A 23,385-nucleotide genomic window follows, 5' to 3' on the forward strand; every position below is an offset into this window, starting at 1 on the left:
TTGCGCAGCTGTTTTCGATAAAGCACCAATTTTGTCATAGCGCGCCATCAATGTGAGCATCCAACCTACGTTTATTTTCCATTGTTATTTGCAAAATGTGGAAGTTTTTGAAAGAAATGCCCAAAGTGGAACTACACGCACACCTGAATGGCTCACTAAACACCAATAGCCTGCAGGATCTGGCCGAGAAGGTTTATGGCAACACCTCGGAGGAGTTCTCGCATCTGTGTGCGCGCTTTGTTAATTTTGAAAAGGATTCAAATCTGGACAAATGCTTCGAAAAGTTTGCCTTTGTGCATGAGCTGACCTCAACAGCCGCGGGGCTGCAGTATGCTACGGAGCTGGTCATACGCGACTTTGCCAATGATAACATTCAGTATCTGGAGCTGCGCACCACGCCTAAGGCCAACAAAAACTACCTGCGCCGCGACTATTTACGCATTGTGCTAGACACGATCAAAAGGAGCCGCAAAAAATACCCCAACATTCTGGTGAAGCTGTTGCCGTCTATCAATCGATCCGAGCCTGTGGCGGTGGCCGAAGAGACTGTGGCGTTGGCTCTGGAATTTGCCAAAACCGATCCAGACCTGGTGGTGGGCATTGATCTGAGCGGGATCCCAACCAAAGGGAAATTCACTGACTTCTGTGGTGCGCTGGACTTGGCACGCAGGGAGGGGTTGAAGCTTGTCATCCATTGTGCAGAAATCGACAATCCCCCGGAGATCAAGGAGATGCTATCCTTTGGTATGTCGCGCTGTGGACATGGGACCTACTTGACCGAAGAAGATTTTGCCCAAATGAAGGCGGCAAACATCCCGATTGAGTGCTGCCTCACGAGCAATGTCAAGTCGGGCTCTGTTTCCAGTTTCGAGGAGCATCATCTGAAGCGGCTAATGGAATCTGATGCCCCCAGAGTCGTATGCACAGATGACAGCGGCGTTTTCGACACGTCGCTGACAAATGAGTTTTTGCTGGTGGTGGAAACATTTAATGTGACGCGCGACCAGTGCATTGACCTGACCCTGGAGGCAGTGAAGCACTCATTTGCCAGTGAGCAGGAACGCCAGCAGATGGCACTCAAAGTGGAACATTATGTAAACAGCTTGCAAACGGACTAACATTTAATTTGAATTCATTGTTTTCGATAATTGGTTGCGCTTGAATCGTGATATACTGTTATCGAGAAGCTGGGGAAAGTACTAATTTTGCCATACTGCGTAGGACCATGACTGCAAACAAACTAAATAAAATGTAATTTCAACAAATATGACTCTACAATTAAGTGAATTCCTGTGTCGGGTGTGCCTTCAACAACAAGAGCTGCTAGTGGACATTTACGAGAATGTGGAAGAGCTTCAAATGGACTTGTGCTCATTGCTGGAGAGTTGTGGCAACATCAAAGTGAGTTTTCACTGACCGGTTTGGTTGTCCATTGAATTTCTTATGAGTTTCCTTGGTTTCAGGTGGAACGTCTCGATGAATATCCCAAATATTTGTGCCAGGAGTGCACCAAGGAGCTGCTCATCACGGCCAAGTTTCGCAAAAAGTGCGCCGAGACGCAGATACGACTGCAAGAAGACGCTACACGAAATGCTCTGAGGCTCGAGGAGAAAGAATGTCTGTCAAATAAGGAATATCAGGGGGAGCAGGAGGTGTTTCGGCCGGAGGAGGAATACCTGACAGAGGGAATCATTGTATGCGATCCCATCGACTATGCAGAACAGGTGCCAACTGAGGAGCAGGAGGAGACGACAGCAGAGGATGCTGGTCAGGAGTCGCTTATCTCTGCCAGCTACAACTGCGACAATTGCGGTGCGGTCTTCCAGCAGGCTCACACCCTACGCAAGCATCTAAAAAACTTCCATGCTCTTACAACCATCTATGACTGTAAAAACTCTGGTCAGTTCTACACGGATAACGCTGAATTTAAAAGCCACAGCTGCTGCACCGATCGCTCCACAGAATTGGTAGTCCAAAGTGGACGGCATAGATGCATCTACTGCGGCAAGTGTCTGCAGTCGGCCACCAGTCTGGCCGAGCATCTGCGGCTGCACACCGGGGAGCGACCTTATTGTTGCGATGTTTGCCCACAGACCTTTACGACAAACGGAGCACTGGTTACGCACCAGAAGCGACACTTTAAAGTGATTCAGCACCACTGCAACTATTGCGGCCAGGGATTCGTGGAGTCCAGCAATCTGAAGCGCCATATTACCGCCAAGCACACAAAGGAAAAGCCGCACACCTGCACCGTCTGCCAGCGCAAGTTCTCCAGGGTCTATCTGCTGGAGCTGCACACTCGTACCCATACGGGCGAACGACCCTACAAGTGCAATCATTGCCAGCGAACGTTTAGCCAGCTGGGCGTGCTGCGCAGCCACGAGAGAATACACTCGAATGAGCGCCTGCATCGCTGCCAGCTTTGCCCGAAAACCTTCGGGCGAGCGGCTCAGCTTAGAAATCACATGATGCGCCACGAAGAAGAGACTGAAACTGGTCCAGGTAAGGGACATTTGATAGATTTTAGGCGTCTTTTAATGCTGGAATTTCTATTTAGTTTAGTGAAGGATCTCCGTGATTGGTTTTCCTTTTTCAATATTTTAAAATCGTTTGGATTAATAATCCAAGATAACCTGGAGGCCTTACGTTTGCCCGGAATAGTTAGTATCTATGACAGCCAGGCTGGCTTTCGCCTCAAGGCAGGGCAATCGTGGAAGATCTACGAGGAATACCAGACAATCGGTGGCATCATTTGCTTGTGAGTGGACTTTACCTTTCTAGATAATTTGGCGTTTTAAACAGTCTTATTCACCCGCAGATTTGTATTCCTGGAGCACAACTGGACACACACTCCTCTTCCAGCTGCTCCGGTGTCATTGTGTCATGGGCACCCCTTAGTTTTACTTAATTAAAAATAACTTAAGACATTTTTTGTGTTACTCTTTTAATTGTTTATTTGCATGCAGGTAAGATTTAGTAATGTTTCATTCTCGTAATTGGTTTTACATTTGTTTTGATTTGATTCTGTAATTATCCTACAAGTTACAACAAATTACGTAGTTATATGCTTTGCTAAATATATATATGTATATATGTTGTATATGCATATTCATATAATGTATATATGTATATAATCGGTTCTGATTGATGAAATTACAAACGAAAAAGAGACAAACTCGAGTGCCTGCTTTAGGTTGACAGCACAAATACTTCCCATTTGATTTTCATTTCGGTTCTATCCGATCCTATTTGTACAATAATTAATGTATGCTATAGTAGTTATGTATATATTCATATATGTTAGTCATCGTTTGATTTGATTTTCATGCAGGTTTCGAATAATGTAATTCACTTAATTTTTAATTTACGAAATTAGTTTTTTCTCCTGTTGTGTTACGAGTGCTGACAAGATTTTCCTATTCCAAGTTATGGCTCAATGCTCTTTGGGATTCGGCGTTCGATTCACATCTCTCGAGCTATACTTTTTGTTCCGGTTTTGCGGCGGGTTAGCTGCTCTCTCCTTCATCCTCATCCTACATCTGGTTCGGGGTTCGGGATACGGTTTGCGGTTGAGATTTAAAATTGAGGGTCAGATCGGGTCGGGTCGGGTTGGGGCTTGGTTTGGTTGGGTTGGGTTGGGTTTTTGGGAATTTCTTAGCCTACAAAAGCGTCGCCTCTGCCGGATATTTAATTGGTAAAAGAAGATGATAAGGAAATCATTATAGCCACGAGCGTTAACAAGGATAACAAGAGGTGAAGAGGCGTGATGGGTGCATAACTCTGTGCTCACACCTGATCCACTACAGCGCTGCGCTCAACTCTGGCGTCCTGCGGTAATACTTACGCGCCTGCACATTTAGATCGTCCAGCAGCAGCTCATTGGACGACTTGGAGCGCTTGGGGAAGATCAGGGCGTGCCGCAGTGGTGTCACATGGGCGATGGCCACATGGGAGCGCGATTTGGGCTTGGGCGGCGGCTTGGGGGCCGCCCGCTTCTGCTTTTGCGAGGGTCGCCTCAGCTGTTGCACGAACGACTTGCTCAGCGTGGAACCACGATTGAAATCGGCCGCCTGGTGGAGCTGCGACTCGGCGGGATACTTCTGCAGCCGCTGATGCTGCTCCGACTTGAGCCGCTCAAAGAGATTGGTCAGCGTCCGGGACCGTGGTGGAGCCGGCGCTGGATATTTGTTGAGATTCAGTTGGGGGGTACTATGCTTGGGCGTGCGCCCCGCTGCACTAGTGGTAGGTGTGGTCGAGGCTGTCTGCGCCTTGCTGGCAAACACATCGTCGTCCAGTTCGCTCAGGCTCACCAGCATGTGTTCGTCCTCGAACAGGTCATCGGTGTTGGTCAGCGTCATGCCTCCTGCCTCCTGCTCTTGTGAGGAGTCATCGTCGTAGCGGGCAAATATCTCATCGAAGGCGGCGTTCACAATGAAGGACTCGTCCTGGAGCTCCTCCTCCACGCTGCTGGGCCGCGTCAGCGTGCCAAACAGATTCTTACGGTAGTCCTCGAAGGTGGACTGGTGCTGCAGCTGCTCCGTGGAGTGGGCACGATGCGGCCTGAGGTGGGCGTTGGCCAGGGTCTGGGTGCTGCAGCTGTTGGTTAATGGTGCCTGAGGCTGTGGCTGTGCCTGTGTTTGTGGTTGGGACTGTGCCCGTGTTCGTGCTTGCTGCTGCAGCTTCTGGCGGTGCATTTGCTGCATGAGGCGCTGTCGCATCTCCTGCGAGCGGCGCTTCAGCTGGTTGTACTTGCTCTGGGTGGTGCCATTGCCATTGGCATTGCCATTCGGCTCGTACTTACTTAGCTCTCTGTCCCGATCCCGGTCCCGGTCCCGTTCCTGCTCGGCCTCGGCCAGGCGACGCTGCAGGGCCAGCGTCTCGAACGTGTGCACCACGCTGCCCACATGGGTGCTGATCTCCGGGATACCGAGGTCCCCGCTAAACAGATCCGCATTGCGTTTGCCTAGCGTGGCGTGGCCATGCCCATGGGCGTGGCAGTGGCGCAGCGGCGGCACCGGACACCGTCGCACCGGATCTGTGGGGAACTGCTCCACGAATTCGGAGGCCTCCTGCTGCCAGAGAAGGTTGCCCCGCTCATCGTGGCCGCTGGCTGTGGCGTGGCTGGTGGACTGCTTGGGAGGATGTGGTGTAAGCATTGTTGTTGTTTGTTGTATTTTGTTTGTGTGGTGGTGGTTGTTGTTGTAGTTGTTGAATGTGTGGTTGTTGTTGGCAGATATTTCAAGCATTTTTCGTTAATGAAATAAATTAAAAAAATCTGATTAGCATCAAGTTGGAGCCCAGAAAACACACAGAGTACTGTCGATTGGTGTTTGGGTTTGGTGCTTTGTGGCTGGTGAGCTTTTCTGAGAGGACTGGGACGGTCTTTGGGGGCAGTGGGCGGGGGCTGGGCAGGGTGGTGGGGCGTAGGACATAGCTTACATCTAAAATAAATACATAACTATTTTATATTGGGCTCTTATTCATTCTATATACACATTAAACATTAAACAGTAAACTGTTTTGCGAATTTCCATTGTGTTTTTCATCCTATCAACTAAATTTAGTTTATAGACTATTTAAATATTTAATTTAATGAAACAACAAACAACACAAACAGCTGCCGAGCTCAACAATTGGGGGAAGAATATATACATATGTATGTCATATATATCTTCTTCATAAGCCATTTATGTACTCGTTTTGCATATAAGAATTTCGTAGCAGCTGCCACAAAATGCCACAAATTGAAATCGGAATCATAAATCCGGAACGGGGGGCCTAGGGAATGCCTTATTACAGCTCGGGTTTTCAGCTTGGTTGTGTGGAGTATCTCTATCAATCAACTGCAGTACTTAGAGCATTTGATGAACCTCTAAATACAGGATGTTACAGTGTCTATATCTATGTGTGTGTATTCATTGATTGTTGTGTGACGTTTAGAGGGTGTCCCAACCAAGTTCCCAAATCTGAAGAAGAATAGGAAGAACCATACAAAATATGCTAAGAATGGTTTTACTTTTGTATAAATGATTTTTCTATCTTTTTTCTGTCTGTTGTAGGTTCCTGGTAAAAAGTTACTAATAAAAGCACAAAAATGATTGAAAATCTAGGCGCACTAGAAGTTTTGATGGTTAGTGGTAATTGAATATTTTTAAAAATTTGTAGAGAATTTGTAATTGTTATCATATATTAGGAAATGCACTGATACTTTCGAAGAGAGTTAGTTAGTTATGTGTATCTAGCGGACTAGAAATTTCGAATTTTTTCAGCTTTGAGGCATATTTGTTAGACAGGACCGTGTAAAATTGCTGAATTTGAAAGATTTTGGTACAGATTCCACAGTTTCAGATGCGATCTATAGAACCAGCAATGCCATTTGAAATGACAATCATTAAAAAAGAGAGCCCCCTTTAACGTTCTACAATTTTCCACAATTCTCATAGTTATATCCTAAGAAGGGTTGAACTTTTGGGACACCCTGTACCATCCGCAGTCAGAGCTAAGTGTAGGTATTAGTGTTAGTGTTACGTGTTACAGTAGCTGTGTGTGTGTGTGCTTGTGCGTGTGGTGGTGTGGGGGGTGTGCGCCTAATAATAGTTATTATCAAATGGTAGGCTATCACTGGAGCTCGTGTAGTGTTGCTGCTGCTGCAATTGAGGCGGCTGTGGCAGCACTTGATTGCTGCAACCATTCCGCTTGATTGGCTTGTTGCCGTTGTTGCACTTTTGGTGCTGCTGCTGCTGCTTGTGCATGGCCTTGAAGTCGTCCTGCGACTTGCTGTTGCTGCCTCCATTCTTGGAGCAATGCTTGCCGCTCTTGTGCCCCTTGCCACCGTGCTTGGTGTGCTTCAGGCTGTGGTGCTGCTGCTGCTGTTGCACATGCAGCTGGGGGTTCGAGTGGTCGCTGGCAGTGCCGCTGCTGCCGTAGCTGTAGATCTGCGACTTGGACTGGCTGCGCAGCGGCTGCTGTTGCATGGTGGCCACACTGTAGTGATCCAGGCTATCGAAAGTCTGCAGATAGTGGGGATTTATCTGGGTGCAGTAGTCGCCTCCGGTCTGCTGCTTGCGATCGAGAGTGTTGCGTGTGCTGGTGCCACTGGGATGTGGCAAGTGTGGGCCAGCGTTGTAGCTGAGATGCTGATAATGCGACTCCACATTGACCTGCTGCTTGGATCCGTTCTTCATCGGCAGCGGCGGTGGCTGTGGCTGCGGTGATCTTCGGTTCGTGTTGTTGCCATTACCGTTGCCGTTTCCGTTTCCGTTTCCGTTCGACTTGAAGCTGTTGTTGCCACTGTGCAGCGTGAGGCTGTTGTTGCTGTTGCTGTTGTTGCTATGGCTATAGCTGTGATTGCTGTTGCTGCACTCGGACTTCGTTTTGATGGCAATGAACGCATTGGGCAGCGGTGGCAGCATTGGCGGTGTACCCGATGGCGTGGCTGTCGATGAGGAGCAGCTGGTGGCTCCCAGTGGTGCTCCTTGAGGAACTGCTGCTGTGGCGCTGGCCACAACCACCAGTTCCCTCTCCCGCTCCCGCTACGCGATGTGATGACCGCCAAATGTGCGTAGCACTGGTACGCTCTGATTTTTTGTTGGTTGGTTGGTTGGTTGTTGGTGGTGGGGATTGTTGTTGGTGGTTGTATTGTTCAGTTGGTTGTGGTGGTGTTGGTGGATTCACATTACAATTGTGGTGGTGTGCGTGTGGTGGTGGTTGGGTTAAAATGCGCATTGGTTGGCGGTTGGTTTGGTGGTTTTTGGTTGGAAAATGAAATGTCAGAGCGTAAAAAGAGACGAAAAAAGGAAAAGAGTAGACACTTATCATATAAGTTGTGTTTGATATAAGTATATAAAATATATATATTTCTTTTACTTTTTTTCTTTAAAAGATAGTATACTTAGGTATCCTCGTGTGTGTGTGTGTGAGTGTCTGTGTGTGTGTGTCGTTGATTGATTCGTGGGGGAGGTGGGAAAAAGTGCGTCAGTTGTGGGGACATATCGCGTTAAAAGTAGTTCTTTTCGGTTTCTTTTGATTGTTCAGTTAAGTAGTTCATATATATACACATATAGTACTATTGTTGCTAAGCTTTCGACCCACTTACAAGTGCCTCTGCTACTTGGTGCATTGTTAAACAAAGGAATTAGAACAGAAAACTTAAACTACATACAATATTTACATAGAGTGTTATTAGTACTACAATTATGACTACTTCTAAAGCGCCTTGTGAGCTTCAACTGGGGGAGGGGGTTTCAGAACTTATATTAAAGGCAGCTCCTTGGGGTGACTCCCGGGTGCAAGTCACTCGGAATTTCATGCATGGGAGCAGTGACAGGCAGGCAGGCAGCAGGCGGGGGGAGGGGCATGGGGCAGGCAGCACACTAATTTGGCGAGCGAAAAACTTATTAAATTTAACCGGGGAGTACGTGGCAAGCAGTTGGGCCGCATTCACGGAGAAAAATATAGCTAATTAGCCAGGCTAATTTGGAGAAAAAGTGGCCTTAAGCTGCAACCCACGAAGTTGTCGCATTTAAATGACTTCTGGTCTCCACAGGGAGAAGCAGTCTCCTTCTTTGCAACGCTCCTTCCATCCTTCGTCCTTTCGTATGTATGTTGTATGTTTGAGGCTGACTCGGTAATTTTTACATTAAATTAAAAAAGTTTCCGGCCCGCCCCAAGGAACAGCAACTGTTTTTCTACCCTCCCTCTTTCTATCTGCCTGTCTGTCTGCCTATCTTTTTTCTCTGAGAAGCTCAGGAAATGCACTTTATGCATAGTCAATAACGCACACATATTAAAAGCATATAGTACTCTTACGAAGGGGGGAGGGCCGAGGGAAAACTTCCAGTCGTTCACTCAATGCACTCTCAAAGACACTACAGGGTGCACTTCTCAAGGAAACTTGGAGCTGCTCCTCGGAACAGAAAAGTTGACAGGCATTGACATAATTTTACGCGCAATGACAACTTGAAAGAGCAGAAAGAGGAGCTGAAGCCACCGCAGGATGTCTCTACATGTCCTGAAGCTCTCTCTTTCTTGAGTGCAGGCAAATAAGCGCGTAAGTAAGTGTTACACCCACTCCATATCCCCCCAAACCCCACCCCGTACACCACGGGGGCGCTTTTTCAGCCATTTCCATTGCATTTTCTGCATCATTTAGCTGCCGCTCAGCAAATTGATGGAAATTTAATAGACTTGCCACATAATTGTGGCCGGCATTTGGCGGTTGACTGCCCTGGCTAATGATGGATGACTAAGAATCGAAGACCAGCTGTGGCAGGATCTGGCTTCCTGGACAGGACAGCACCAAACGGTGGACCAACATCATCAACATCAGCGGCAACAGCAACAGCAACAGCAGCAGCAGCCGGAAATGGGAATGGAGGGGTTGGAGGGTCGTTGTCGCCGTCGCCGTCGCTGCCTCAGCGGAAGTTCAACTCAGTGCCACAAAAATTTGAAAACTTTGTAAACAAAACTTTGAGCTCTGCACTTTGCTGCTGGCGCGAAACGAAACGAAAAACATCAGGCGACGATCCGCAGGACCTTTTGGATAAAAATGGTATTCTCCCCCCTCCATTCCCTGTCAACTGCACAAAGTTTTCCACACGGCAAATGGTAGCTGAACTTGCTCTAAACTTGGCCGAGAAGCAGGACCCGGACGCGGACGAGAGCCGGCACTGCCACTGCCACTGCCACTGGAGTTCCAACTGGAATCCACTCTGCATACAACAACAAAAGCTTTCATCAATTGTCCGGCGGATGTTAGGTTCACAGACAGAGACAGCACATAGATGTAGATAGAAAGAGGGAGATACAGCAGTGTCAGGGACAGGGACAACGACAGTTGCAGCCAAGCTTCCGCTAAGCTCGGCTACATCCGGCACCCAAATCACCGTAACCATCGCCCCCACACCCAACCCCCAACCCCAATAGCAAACTAAGCGGAACCCACTTTCCACTCGCCAACACCCACACCGATCAAAGCTAACTGCACTTCAAAAATGGCTTCTATCCTGAATACACTAAACTACAAAGCAAAGAAGTGAGGGAGTGAAAATAAAACTAAATTGAAGGAAGTGGGAGTGATGGAATCGATATTGCGACTAGAAGATACCCCCGATTAACGCCGGGGGTTACAAAGTGAGGAGAAAACTATGAGTATGTCGATTGGCCAGACTCTTCCAATCACAGAAAAACATGCCATGCCCCGAGCGGACGCTACAAAGACAAAAAATAACTACCAGTATTGGAATGGTGCCTTATTTGCGGAAAAATAGGGTATATACCATATACCCTTTTACCCTTAAAGTACTGGGTATTTGTAAATATTACTTTGAGCTGGTGATGCTGCTGCAACAGAAGTGGAAGATGGCTTTGCTCGTTTTGCATTTCATTCGAAGAAAATGCAGCAAGTTTTCCCAACCTTCCCTCCACCCCTCCCCCCCGCTGCAACTCGCGTCCTTGTGTTGGTGCTGCTGTTGCCTTTGTGTATCGTACAATTGTAATAACTATCTCGGCGAGTGTTTGAAATGCGTTTACCAAAAAAACTTTTTACGGCTCTCAGCCACTGCAAGAGTGCAGGAATTTTTACGCTTTTCTTTGCTCCTCCTCCTGCTCGTGCTCCTCTTCTCATCCTTTTTTGCATGGCCGAAAGGGTGGCACGTATTTATTTCAGTTTTAAATAAAACGCAAAAACGGGGCCAGGCCAAATGGTTATAGTACATAAAAGTTGCGTGCTTCTAGACCGGGGAACCCAGAAAAGTATGCTACAGTAATTTCTTGTAATTTTTCGCATACGCCCCGCTGTAAATCCAGAATAATGGCCGCCATAACAGATAGCATATTGAGGTAGTAATTGTTCGAAAGCGAAATAAATTACCCAAAATGTCTGCCACAGCAAAAGGTAGTTTAATTAAATGATTAACACTGATATTTACAACACCATTGCGATACAGTGGGAGCGTGGGAGTGGGAGAGTGTGACCATCAGACTGGTTGTTGGCGAAATAAAAAAGGGGGGCCGTCACACCACCCAGGACTTCCGCTGCCCATTTTGGAGTGTGCACGAGCACGGTTCGGGGTCAACCGGAAATACAACTTGCGGTCGTGTCGCTTTCATCGTGTGCCTGTCCCTGTCCCAGTCCCAGTCCTCTCCAGTTCTGCCGTGTCTCTGTCCGTATTCGTGTCCGTATCGGTGTACCATAGCCGGACGCGGACGCGGACCCGGACTCGTACTCGGACAACGGTCAATTGCTTTGCTTAAACAGTCGACGGCCGCTGCTTGTTTTGTTTGCTGATTGCGCAAATATTTGCGCAGGCATTAAACGCTGAATTGATGGCCAAACGAGACGACCGTGCGACCGCGATGGCCATGGCCGCCGCCCCAAACACCGGTTCCAGCACCGTCCAGCACCGGCCGCAATATAAATTTAAATATTAACGCCCCGACTTAACCTCGATGAGTCGGCCATGAGCCCCACGCCTTCGTCATCGTCATCGTCTGTCTGTAGGTATATCTCTTTCTCTTTCTCTTTCAGCCTCCTTTCAGTCTGACTTCTTGACCAAAGTGAAAGGCAAACGTTTGCCTTAATGTTAACAGCCTCGTTACTTTTTATTGCACGCACTGTGCAGGAGGGTCCTCCCTCCTCCTTTTCCCTACCACCGAATGGGTGCTCGCAAAAGGAAACTTAGAGAGGTTCCCAGCACTAAGCCAAAATATTCCGTGTGGTCATTACCAAAAAAACCGGCAAAAGCAAAAGTAAAAGCGAAAAAGGTACAAAAAATGTGATTATGAACACAAATTTGCGCTTAAATTGCGGGCGTTTCGTGTGGTTTTATTAAAAAAACCGCCAAGTCATTAAATTTTATTACAAGTTTAATTTTTCAATAAGGCAGGGTGCCGCACCAGCAAAAAGGAAACTCCCAAGGATGCTTTCGTTTGGTTGTTAGCGAATTTTAACCAGGTTGCAGCTAATCGCAATGGGTTGGTCGATTCCTTAAATCTTTCCAGAAGGCTGCTTGGGAATGGGTTAATAAATTTGTCTAAATTCCGCGTTGGGTATGGGTATGAGGGTTAATCAAATATTGCTCAGGAGTCGATCATGTAGGTGAATGGGTCTCAATAATTCTTTTATGAGTATCAACACTAGTTTAAAGGATTTATTGGGACATTATAGGACTTTCATGACCAGGTGGTATACAAAAGTACGGGGTCTTTCATTAGTTTTTAGCTCTAAGAATTTCTGTGTGTAACATTCAAGAAAAAAGGTTGGCTAATAGTTTTGATGGTGCTAACACTGCTAGCAATTTCCGCACCTATGTTCGTTTCCAAAGCTAAAATGCACCGTCCCTGTGAGCCAGCCCAGCCACTCTGTCAACGAAATGACTCTGTTATGGACTGATGAAACAAGTTGGCCACTAAACGAAGGGTAGAAGAAGGGATCGGGGGGTTTTTGGACGTCATACCGGTGCGTGTTTGAATTAGTTTTACGGCCACTAGTTGTGTGTATATTTACTATTTTACTTGGGGGAAGCCGAAAAAAGGAAGCGGAGCTCATAAAATGCAAATTTTGTGTGGTGTTTGCCTGGCGGTGGCGCCATATTAAAAAATAAAATGCACCTGCAAACACACACACACATAAATTACATTTATAGTGTTAGAGGTGGAGGTAGGGCGGAAACTTTACGCACACCAGCACACCAATACACAGGCACACACATAGAGAAAACTCCCATGAAGCATTGATGCCATTTATGACATCCGCGCCACACTCTGCCACTCCACAAAAGTACCAAAAATCGGGGAAGAAATGCTTTGATAGTCGAAGAATTAAATACCTAAGATGAGGCAACACGCTTGACTTGGATAAGAATTTTTGATCTCTATACAAAATATATGAAACTGCAATTCGGAACTTTTGATTATTTTGAGGGCTAAAAGGATTTACGATTATCCTAAGAAAAAGATATAGTTGTCTTTCAAAAGACTATTTCAAATGAATAATTAATCCATCTAGTGGCAACGGATTGCCCTATCTTCAGAAACAAAATATTCAATCTCACAAAGTCTATGACCACGCCATGGTTGCTCCAAAAGGAACGATCTTAGCCTAGAACCAAAGGCTTATCAAGAATATATGAACTATTTTCCGGTAAAAAATTCATCTTTTTTTGCCTGGCAAGCCTCTACTCAAAATCGCAATATCCCCTGCAAGAGTATGGAGGGAAAAGAGTAAGGAAAATGTGAACGAGGGAATGGCAACGCATAAAAACCATATTAAATGCCTCTTGCTTCTCGCTCTTGTTTTTCTTGTTGTTGATTCTTGGCTTTTGTCTTAGGCGGAGATGGAGACCCAGCCCGGGTCCCTGTGGCCCGAGCCATGTTCTGGTACTGATTCTCCTGCTGGAGATCTGGAGACGAAGTCTGAGTTCGGGGGTTTTTGTTTGTCATCTTTTAATGGCGCAATTAGAGCACACAGAACGCGTTTACTGAAATCTGAGCGGCGGCTGGTGCTGCTGTGACGTTGCCAGGCGTCATAAAGGATTTTTAATAATGGCACCAAATTACAATAGACACACACACAGACATGCACACGCACAACCAAAGCCCACAAATTGCGTATACGCCGTGTGGCACTTTGAAACAAAAAACCCCGAGCCACACGACAATGCAAAGTTCGGTTCGGTTCGGCGGCTGGGCGTGGCAGTTGTCTGCCAAGTCGAGTTCGACTTTGCCTGCTGTTTGTTGTTTGCTGTAATTTGATGCCCCATTGTGTGCCACAATCCTCCAGAGTGTAGAGGAAACCACCCTGCACCACCCTGCACCGCTTCTGCTACTCCTGCACCACTCCCGCAACCACTCTGCCACTCCATGCCACTTCTAGTGTCAGTTGAGATTATTTTTTTCCTCCATCTGCGTTTAGTTTTCGCTTCCAAGCCATTGCTATGCAATTTCGGGGCAACGCCTTGCCTTGAGCGTAATTTATGCGCGCATTGTTTCTTCATTTTCCAGGGGCTTGTCATTAGTTTTCCACAAGAAGAAGAGTGGAGAGTGGGTGTTGCAGCAGCTGCAGGAATTTATGGGCTTCCATGTTGCTTTCCTGTTGGGAAATTCCGCTTTTCACACAGCAGTTCACGTGGCCTGTAAAGACAACTTTCCTGCCGCTGCTTAGAGGGGTCGAAACGTGTTCCCTGAATTACGAATTGTTTTCCGATTTTCCCACAGAACAAAAGACAGGCATACAGATAGAGCTACAACTCGTATGCTGAATGGCTAAATTAAAGGCTTTAAGACATTGAGAGCATCGACTGGTCTGGCTGGATGAACTCCGAGCGGAAATGCACACGCAATAAATTATGGCTGCGTCGAGTGGTGCAACGCAAGGCGGCAACAGCGAAAGAAGGGGGCTGGGGGCGGTAATGCAACATAAATCCTTTTTTTGTTGTTGAAATTTATGGTGCATTGAACTTAAAACGAAATACAATAAAATGCTCTGCTTGCAGCGAAGATGCGGCACCAACTGAGACGGAAACGGAGAAACATAAAAATAATCAAATTTATTAATGTCTGAGCAAACGGCAATACCCTGGAATGCTACGCTCAAGTGGAGACGACGAAGTCTGAGAAGCCTTGAGAATGAAAATCAATTTCAGGAAGTTTCTTTTGAGTCATATGAAAAGAAACAATATTTTATCCCAGGAATACCCTAGCATACATCCGAGAGTTGGAGATGACGGGGGCGTTCAAAATGCAGGTCAAAATGCACATCTGATTGGGTACATTTTTGTTGAGTAATTTCAGAGGACAGTAGCTTTTTATTCAGACTGAAATAAGCCATGCATAGGGTAGATTTGACCTCGCCAGAGAAAAAGTCTTTCCGTTTTTCCATTTCAGCCATTTCCCACGCACGAGGAACATCAGCAGCAGGCAAATGCTGTAGCAGGAAGCAAAAGAAGTCCAGCAAAAGATGTAATAAAATTAATGCCAAGGCATTATGTGCTGCTCTCTCTTGAAGTTTCTACAGACGATTTCTGGGGTCTGCTGTCAGTGTGAATTTGTGAATGCAATGAGGCATTAAAGCATCGCTGAAAGGAAGGCACACGAATAACGAGGCCATAAGAAGGCAATGACACCAGAGAGTCAACTATCGAGGCGACGAATAAATCATATCCGGAGCCACATTCAGGTTCTGGGCCACGTGACGCGAGAGCAATATTTCAAGAGTGGAATATCAAAGGGAATAAATGTATACAAAAGCGGGTCGATTGTCATTAAAAATACGAGTATGTGTGAAAAATTATCCCAGAGCCACCGTACGTACTTACGCTGTTTTTTAATTTACTGAAAGAAGTTATTGATTTCTGTTGATAAAAGCTCACAAGGCGCTTAAACTAGGAGATCTCTTATGCATTTACGATACGTATATATGAACGACTAAACTCTAGATTTGTTCCATACAAAATTTCAATCAAAGTTGTGCTGTGTGCAACGAGCTTCATTATATCTTTTTTGTGCAAGAGTGGTGCAGACACAGAGATAGAGAGAGAGAGAGAGTGACAGATATATATATAAAGCGAGAAAGAGAGAGAGAAAGAGTGGTCGGATGAAAATTATAATTCAACTAGAAAACTTATAATTAGTGCACTTGAGTGAGGAAAAAAGTGATCCAAACAAAAGCGAAATGAACTTTTTCCAATTCAGAAAATGGTTTCCAACTAATAAAATACAACAACCAGACAGAGACAAGGACAGATAGACAGACAATGCGAGAGAGAGAAAGAGAGAGACAGACAGAGAAAAATATAAATTATAATTCTGTGGCTGCAGGTGAAATGCTTAATTCAATTTTTACGTTAGCTAGAATATATTTCAAATTGCAATTAACTGAAAAACCAACAAACAAAAAAGGAGTAGGAGAAGAGGAGTACTATGTACATTTAAAAAAGTTTTTGCTCTGCAACTAGTTTCCAAACAACACACACAAGGAGGGAAAAAAGAGAGCCATATGGAAATTACTTTTGGGAGAGACTGTAGCAATATCGTGGTGGTGCGGTGCAGGCAGTGGCACAAGCTTGGCTTAGAGGCTACGTTAACAAAAGCGTTTAAAAAATTTACGAAAAAAATAATGGAACAGGCGGTATGGGAGGGGCGTGTCAGTGGGTTATGGGTTAGGCATTCGTTTTTTTTATTTTTGGGTGTTATCTCTGGTGGTTGCGATGGCGCTGATGTCCGTTTTTTTTTGGGTTGGGACAACATTAATTCATTTACCAACTTAAATTAAACGTGAAATTATTAATTGCTGGCTTAATTAATTTATAATGAGTTTTTCCAGTGGCATCTGTGCCACATCAGAGATAGAGAGAGAAAGATTGATGAAGAGGGAGTGCAACAGAGAGAGAAAGATAGAGGCAGAGCAGTAGTGCAGCATTGGAAAATATCAAGTATACGCAGTGTGGAATCCAATACAAAAAGAGCAATAGGAATGAACGTGCTTTGGCTTAGATGTAGTACAGAAAGGAGAGAAAGGAGCGAGTGAGAGAGAGGCGGGAAGAGGGTGCGCACATATGTATTTACGGATGTATGGGCGTGTCAGTGTGTGAGTGTGTGACGTGTTAGTGAGTGTGAGTGTTTCATTGCCAACTTATTGTCGCAGGAATGGTGTCTAGAGTGTTGTTGCGGGCGGGAGACATCTCTTCGGTTGATCACAAGAAAGACATTCCGTTTAAAATTACAATATGCACTGGATGATGCGTACACTATGGGCTAGATCTTTAATATAATTCATCATTTAATCAAATATATATGTATATAGATATTTGTATATATGTATGTGTGTGTGTAGATATATCCAAAATGAAAATGCAACAAAAGTATACAGAAATTCCAATAAAAAAAACGTTCGTATTCCGCTTGCACCACATAACAAATCATGATTCAGCTCATCGAAAACTGTTAGACAGTGTGTCTCTGTGTGTGTGTGTGTGTGTGTATGTGTGCGTTTTTGAGGGGAGTTGGGGTTATGTATACGAGTATACGAGTATATGGCATATACAATATATAGTTAGTATTTTTAATTGGCAAATCACGATCATCAATCATCAATCAGCGAGCGAACGAGCGAGCGAGCGAACGAACGAACGAGGAACGAATGTCACCAACTTCCGGCTTTTTATATACGTATATTGTATATATTGATATATAAATATATATATAGATGTGTGGGATTCTTGTGTGTGTATATGGGTGTATGCTTGGATATATATTAATATCAAAGTAAAATTCAATTCAGTTCATTCGCTTATAATTACATCATTGAAAGTTCATCAAAAAGAGAAAGAAAAAATGTAATCCTTTACATAAATATTCATATTCATTAGTATATCTGGTATATATATATTTAGGTGGTTTATATATATATATATATATATATATTCAAGGTCAAGATCATCAATCAATCAATTCATATCAATTAAACAATTTACATGTATGCGTATATATGTATCAGTATATATATATATATATATAGAGAGAGAGAGAGAGACAAGAGAGACAGAGAGAGAGAGAGACAGTAAGAGAGAGGTTGGAACAAGACGAGGGTTGGGCTGGGTTGTGGATGGGTGGGTATTCGCTCACCAAGTCCACGTAATGCAAAAGAAAAATCACAAAAATAGTACACTGAAAAACAACAAATAAATCACTTCGAATCGGGGGGAATCTCTAGACTCTGATCTTCTTCTTCTGCTTTCCACTGCTCGATTCTTTTTTTCTCTATCTTTTATACTAGCTTTCTCCTTTGCTTCTTTCCAGTGTTCGTTAATGCTTAAAAGATTTTCATACGTGTTTTTTTGGTTATTAGTTCTAGTTATTCGTTTATAAAATACAAATCACAGTCATCACAGCAAGAGGTTTCATGTTCAAATTCATATTCAAATTCAAGTTGAAGCATATGCCAAAAATAGTCAGTGTAAAGTGTATCTATGTGAGTGTTCGAGTGTGTTTTCGGGAGTGTGTATATCTGTGAGTGGGTGAGTCATTTGATGAGCTGCAATACCGATTTTCATCTACCAAAAACGCCAGCAGTCATCAAACACTTGAGTGTGTGTTTAAAAAATATTATTTTCAATCAACTAACAGTGAGGGGCGTTTGGGGCGGGAAACCTTAAATAAATTCATATCGAAACCAATAGCAAAAACGGGGCCGTGGAGATAGATGTAAGTGCAGAGAGCGCCGAGCACTCATGAATAAATCACAATTCACAAAAAAAAATCAACTCGAAAAGGAGAATAAAACATGTTTTATTGTTCCATATCCATTCATACATACAAAGAGAAAATTATCCAAACGTTTGCATAAGGCAGAGCACACGCATGTAGATACGCAGGCACACGCACACACAGATGCCAGCACAGACACAGACACAGACACAGATGCAGACAAGGGGAATCCAAAGAACAAAATCAATATTAATAATAATGCCCAATGCAATATTAATGGGAAACTCAACTGCAACGGCAACAGCAACTGCAGCAAAGTGCAACACGAGGGAAATTGTGGCATTGAAGAATCGAAGCATTGGATACCCTTGCAGATCCATTGTTACTATGGAAGGTACCTACATATATGATCAAAAGATTCTACATCGATAAAATATATTGAGAGCTATGACTAATATTGATATTTTTTTTTGGATTGTCTTTAGAAATACTGTAATGTCTAGCGTCCCATCTACTTTATTGAGATGGCGGCAATAAAAACAGACTGACAAGGGAGCTCCTGCCCATAAAATAATAAGTAATACCCTCTCTCTGCAAGGGTATTGTAAAGGTATTCAGGCACACACTGAACCGAATAAATGTGAATACGAGTATGAATAAATATTAATGCACACACACGCATTCGCAATTGAATTGTATTTTTGTTTTTTATTCGTTATAAATTTGTTTCATTCATAATGTGTTACTTATTCCCATTCTCCTTAGTTTCACTTTTTTTTTGTTGTTTTGGTTTTTCTTTCTTTCTTTCTTTTTTCTTCTACAAATTACTTGCTCTGCATTATTCATAATTATCATATAAATATTTATATAACATATTTGTTTTGCGGGGGGTTGGGGAGAGGTTTTTTTTTTATTTAATTTGGTTAACTGTTTTCTTGCTTAAACAATTCCATGAAGATTTTTCTATTAAAAAATACAAACAAAATAGACAAAATGCCACAGACACGAGCGACAGAGAGAGAGAGAGAATTCTAGATCGAAAATCGGGATTATAATGTATAGGTATATGCATAAAATAAATACATACGTATACGTGTGGGTGTTTCTTATTTGTTGTTGTGTGTGTGTGGGTGTGAAGAATAATGCAGGTGGAACTGAAATATAGTTTAAGCTAACTCTTTTCTAATATTTTGAAAACGAGAAATCAAAGATCTGCTAGTGGGATACAGATCAAGGGAATATCATATTGAATATGGTTTCAATTGTGGGACAAATCAATTCTAATCCGATCTGGATGCTTATCTACTGGGACTAAGGTTCTTTGAATATATTAATGAGTCCTTCTCTATCTTGTTGTGTATCTAAAATATAGGAACAAATTATATGGAATTCTATTTACTTTGATAGTTTCTTTCTTTTTTTCTTCTCTGATATACATATATACTTTCAATTCTTTTGGATCAGACAGATTAAATGGAGGCTACATGAATTGAAGGTTTTGTGGCTTAAAATTCGACTGCCATAAGTTGAGATTCCACAATTTCTTGAATAAATGCTAAAAAGTGTAGAAGAAAACGATATGGTAAGAGTAATATATTTTCCTTTAATTTTGTTGCATTACGCCAGGCAGTTTCACCACTTACTAACCAAAAGACCTGTACGGGAATATAGAACAATAGTTCTCCAATATGACATCGCAAAACATATACCAAAATCGACTTAAAACTTACAGGAACTCTGTGCAGGAGACAAATCTTGGGGAAAAGGTGAGTAACAAATTGCAATGCTGCTTTTGTTAGTAGAATAAATAAATAAAAAAAACAAAATTGGATTACAAAATTATATAAAATTCTTTTTATTTAAATTAAAGTCGCTTGCTGTTTGTTTGTTCATTTTTTTTTTGTTTAGCTAAAATAAATATTAAGATTAATATTAATAAATTTATTGTACACATAAAAATCATAAACTAATACAAGGTGCATACATTTATACATTGCATTTACTTGAGACTCGGAACGAAATCAAATGCTCTCAGAATTAATGTCACTGGCGGTGGCCGTGGCTTCAATCTTCGGATCGCTGCCCGACTTCCGTATGTAAATTTTAATCGGCGTCTGCAAACGCTCCGTTTCGTATATCTTTACCTTCAACTAAATATCGGAGGAGTATTATTTAGGTTGAGAAATTAACAATATGGATAATACGGATTACATTGAACATACAACACATTTAAATCAAAACAAATAATCAAGCACAGTCAATCACAATGCAGATGATGGATTTTCGGTGGGGGGTGCTACGAAAAAAATTACGAAAACGGAATTAATTATCCTTAAACAAATTGCTGCTTTTTGGCCCCGCAGACGCAAACAAATATCGGACGTGACATACAAAATAAAAAAAAATCGAGCGAATCGGAACGAATCGGAACGAATCGGAACGAAACAACGCGTGCCGTGAAAAAGATTCAAACTTTTTAATATGCATAAAGCGCATTTGGTTCTCGTTTTTTTCCATACATACTTTTTCTGTGCGGCTCTTATAATTATTAATTTTGTTAATTAAATAAATGGACCTTTTTGTGTGCAGTCTTCTGGTGGCTTTAATTAATTTTTGTTCGCATACAATTTAAGGAGAACTTTTGAGCGTGCACAATAAATGCGAGATATGAATGCAAACCAATTTCATGACTGACAGCGGAATGAAATTATAATAATTGCAAATTATGATGATTGCTGTTGTCTGTCGATGGTGTCGGGAGGTACATACCGGAGCTCTGCGGCCGAAGGAGGTGGTGGCGTGAGATTATATTTATTGTTTTTATTTGCATTTGCACTGCTTTTTGATTTGTTTGCACTCGACAAATGGGAAATATTCGAGTTATCGAGCTCTGCGCAGACGAGTCCTTAATTGCTTGTAATTAACTGCCATAATGGCCGCTAAAGAAAACGCGTTTCCACTGTCAGAGCGTGAAATCGGAAAGAGGAAACTTTCGATGGTTTTTTCGGTATGCCTCGAATGTGGATAGTTTTTGTGTTGAATCAATCTTTTTATTGATATAATGGGATGTTTTCCGCTCAATCAGCAGTGGTTGCTGTTATGATTGAGTGTATATAACAATCTGGGATTGTTGAGAGTGATTTCCCTCCACACTTCAAGTGGATTTAAATAATTTGTTAGTGCTCAGAATCGAATTGACAATGATTGCGAATATCTATCGATCTGAGAGATAGATAATGCAGTAGCTTTCTTAAGATGATGATTGGAGTAGATTCATTTGTATCTTCAAGTAAATCAACCCTTGCCAATGTGAGTGCGAAAAAGAAGGTGCATTGCATTGCATTCGTGTGGAGTGGACATGCCAAGTGCTTGGTTGGTGTATGTTGTATCTCTATCTGTGCCTAATATATGTGAATGTGGGTGTTGTGGGTGTGCTAGCTATAAGATACGCATAGCCTGAAATACCTTCCAACTTAGATGCGGATTTGGATTTGGATTTGGGCAACTCGTTTCCGGGCCACTTACTCAATTATTATTTTGCGAGTAACTTTTGCATAACGAAACTTGTCTAACTGCACTTTAAGCTCGACAGACTGACTGAAGGCCCGAACGTTTTGGCCAAACAATGTATCAAAGTGTTGTGGCAACAGCTAATTGGATTATGCGATTAGCAGAACTTGTCCAGAGCCCGTTCTATGGGCCCTGGGACCTGGGCCCTGAAGCTGGAGCAGCGATTTTTGTTATCCACATCTTGGGCTGAAAAGTCTTGGCAGCTGAAAAGTTTTTGGACAAAGTTCAGCTCGCATGCAGCTCGCATTTTCCTCTTTTGTTTGTGGAAAGCGCGCCAAATTGTTAAATGATGCAATGAAACCGTTTTTGTTGATTCCCGGAAATTATGCTGCGTTTAACAAATTGCATGAAAATGTTCCAAAATGTTCAGCCGACGACGACGACGACGGATGGGCCGAAAACTTTTGTCGAGTCGGGAGTCAGAAGTCGAGTGGAGTGGAGTGGAGGAGTGGCAGGCATCTCAGGGCCATTTGTCGGCCAGAAGTTGCAAGTTGTTTTCTGATTTATGCACTGACAGTTTGTGGTGCGTGTCTGAGGCCATTTTATTTATGAGTTTTGTTTTTCCGAGCAGGCAAACAAATGCAAAAGTATGCAAAGATAATACTATTTACTGGGTGCCCTCTCAGAGTCCGTCTTCTGTCTGTCTTTTGTGGTTAATTAAAACGCAAAGAAAACTTTCGATACACACATACACACACATGCCACACAGACACGAGCAGGAGAATACAAAATATAACCTTCACAAGTACATATACTACGAGAATGTATGCTATATGGCAGGGGAGAGTAGTAAATTCTGCTGTTTGTACCGAGAGCAATAAAAATAATCACACGGCTCGTAAAAGTGAGGAAAGGGGGAGTGGAAAATCAAATGAAAAACAACACAGATATCACGTGTTAGAGATGGCTAAAGCACACACAAAAATCAGGAACGGCACATTCGTTGCGGTTACATTCTCATCATTTGGCAGAGTTCCAGATAAAGACAACAGATAGGGAAAACTCATGAAAAACAAACACACGAACACACACACACACCGCACACATAAACGAAAGGCATGAAAAGATAAGGCCAAAACATGTTGCAGGTTGTTAATCAAACAAAAACAGGCACAAACACGGGCAGGGGATGCATGTTTTTAGGAAATGAAAGGTGTAACAAATATTATGAAAGGCGCGCGGCGCGACGCGATCGCACAAAAGCAGGCAATCAAAAAGTGTGTGGGTTGTATTTCTGTAGAGGGTATCGGAATCACCAACACAAATGCAAACTGAAATGCCAAACGGAAACGGAAATGGTAATAGAAATGAGAGCCAACAGAAACAGAAACAGAAACATAATTGGAATTGTTTTGAGTTGCACAAAATGCATCGAGCACAGACAGTTGCTTTACTGGATTATACAGCATTACTGGATTACTGGAATATTACTGGAGTACTGGATTACTGGATTACTGGATTATTTGCTTTGATTCAATATGCTTTACATGGTTCATTGACTGAGGGGTTTAGGGGGTTTTGGGGGGTTCTGGCAAGGTAAAACATTCCGCATGGTGTAGAGTAGAGTATAGAGTACTTTTGATATTTGGTTTTTCTTTTTTTTTTTACGTT

The 23,385-nt window shown here is 43.2% G+C and overlaps 3 protein-coding genes across 9 annotated transcripts in view; 2 read left to right on the top strand and 1 right to left on the bottom strand.

The window, feature by feature from the left end:
• Positions 1-43: 43 nt before the first annotated feature.
• On the top strand, positions 44-1,265 carry Ada (adenosine deaminase-like protein). The gene has a single exon (XM_001359479.4). The coding sequence runs from the start codon at positions 96-98 to the stop codon at positions 1,116-1,118; it is 1,023 nt and encodes a 340-aa protein (XP_001359516.3). The 5' UTR covers positions 44-95; the 3' UTR covers positions 1,119-1,265.
• On the top strand, positions 1,236-3,175 carry LOC4802633 (zinc finger protein 658B). Of its 2 annotated transcripts, XM_015182477.2 has the most exons (4): positions 1,236-1,401; positions 1,464-2,502; positions 2,563-2,758; positions 2,819-3,175. In XM_015182477.2, the coding sequence occupies exons 1-4, from the start codon at positions 1,267-1,269 to the stop codon at positions 2,910-2,912; spliced, it is 1,464 nt and encodes a 487-aa protein (XP_015037963.2). In that variant the 5' UTR covers positions 1,236-1,266; the 3' UTR covers positions 2,913-3,175. The 2 variants fall into 2 exon arrangements, with proteins under 2 accessions (XP_015037963.2, XP_001359517.4); XM_001359480.4 differs by lacking the exon at positions 2,819-3,175 and having other exon boundaries at positions 2,558-2,698.
• Positions 3,176-3,296: 121 nt separating this feature from the next.
• LOC4802637 (hemicentin-2) overlaps positions 3,297-23,385 on the bottom strand; it is a 113,039-nt gene continuing 92,950 nt past the window's right edge. For 2 of the 6 annotated variants that reach the window (XM_015182479.2, XM_015182478.2), the window contains exon 16: positions 3,297-5,129. In XM_015182479.2, coding sequence (XP_015037965.2) covers positions 3,801-5,129 — 1,329 coding nt within the window. In that variant the 3' untranslated portion in view covers positions 3,297-3,800. Of the gene's footprint in view, positions 5,130-7,492; positions 7,578-20,130; positions 20,355-23,385 lie in introns of those variants that run through there. The other 4 variants (XM_015182480.2, XM_033376435.1, XM_033376436.1 and 1 more) reach the window with 4 other exon arrangements.

The sequence above is a fragment of the Drosophila pseudoobscura genome, chromosome 2, assembly GCF_009870125.1.
Source record: "Drosophila pseudoobscura strain MV-25-SWS-2005 chromosome 2, UCI_Dpse_MV25, whole genome shotgun sequence".
Classification (NCBI taxonomy): Eukaryota; Metazoa; Arthropoda; class Insecta; order Diptera; family Drosophilidae; genus Drosophila; species Drosophila pseudoobscura.

Excerpts from the sequence above, each read along its gene's own strand:
- LOC4802633 (XM_015182477.2), top strand. The coding sequence starts at position 1,267 with ATGACTCTACAATTAAGTGAATTCCTGTGTCGGGTGTGCCTTCAACAA. Across the intron at positions 1,402-1,463 it reads AGAGTTGTGGCAACATCAAA|GTGGAACGTCTCGATGAATA; the intron begins GTGAGTTTTCAC and ends CCTTGGTTTCAG. Across the intron at positions 2,759-2,818 it reads ATCGGTGGCATCATTTGCTT|ATTTGTATTCCTGGAGCACA; the intron begins GTGAGTGGACTT and ends ATTCACCCGCAG.
- Ada (XM_001359479.4), top strand. The coding sequence starts at position 96 with ATGTGGAAGTTTTTGAAAGAAATGCCCAAAGTGGAACTACACGCACAC.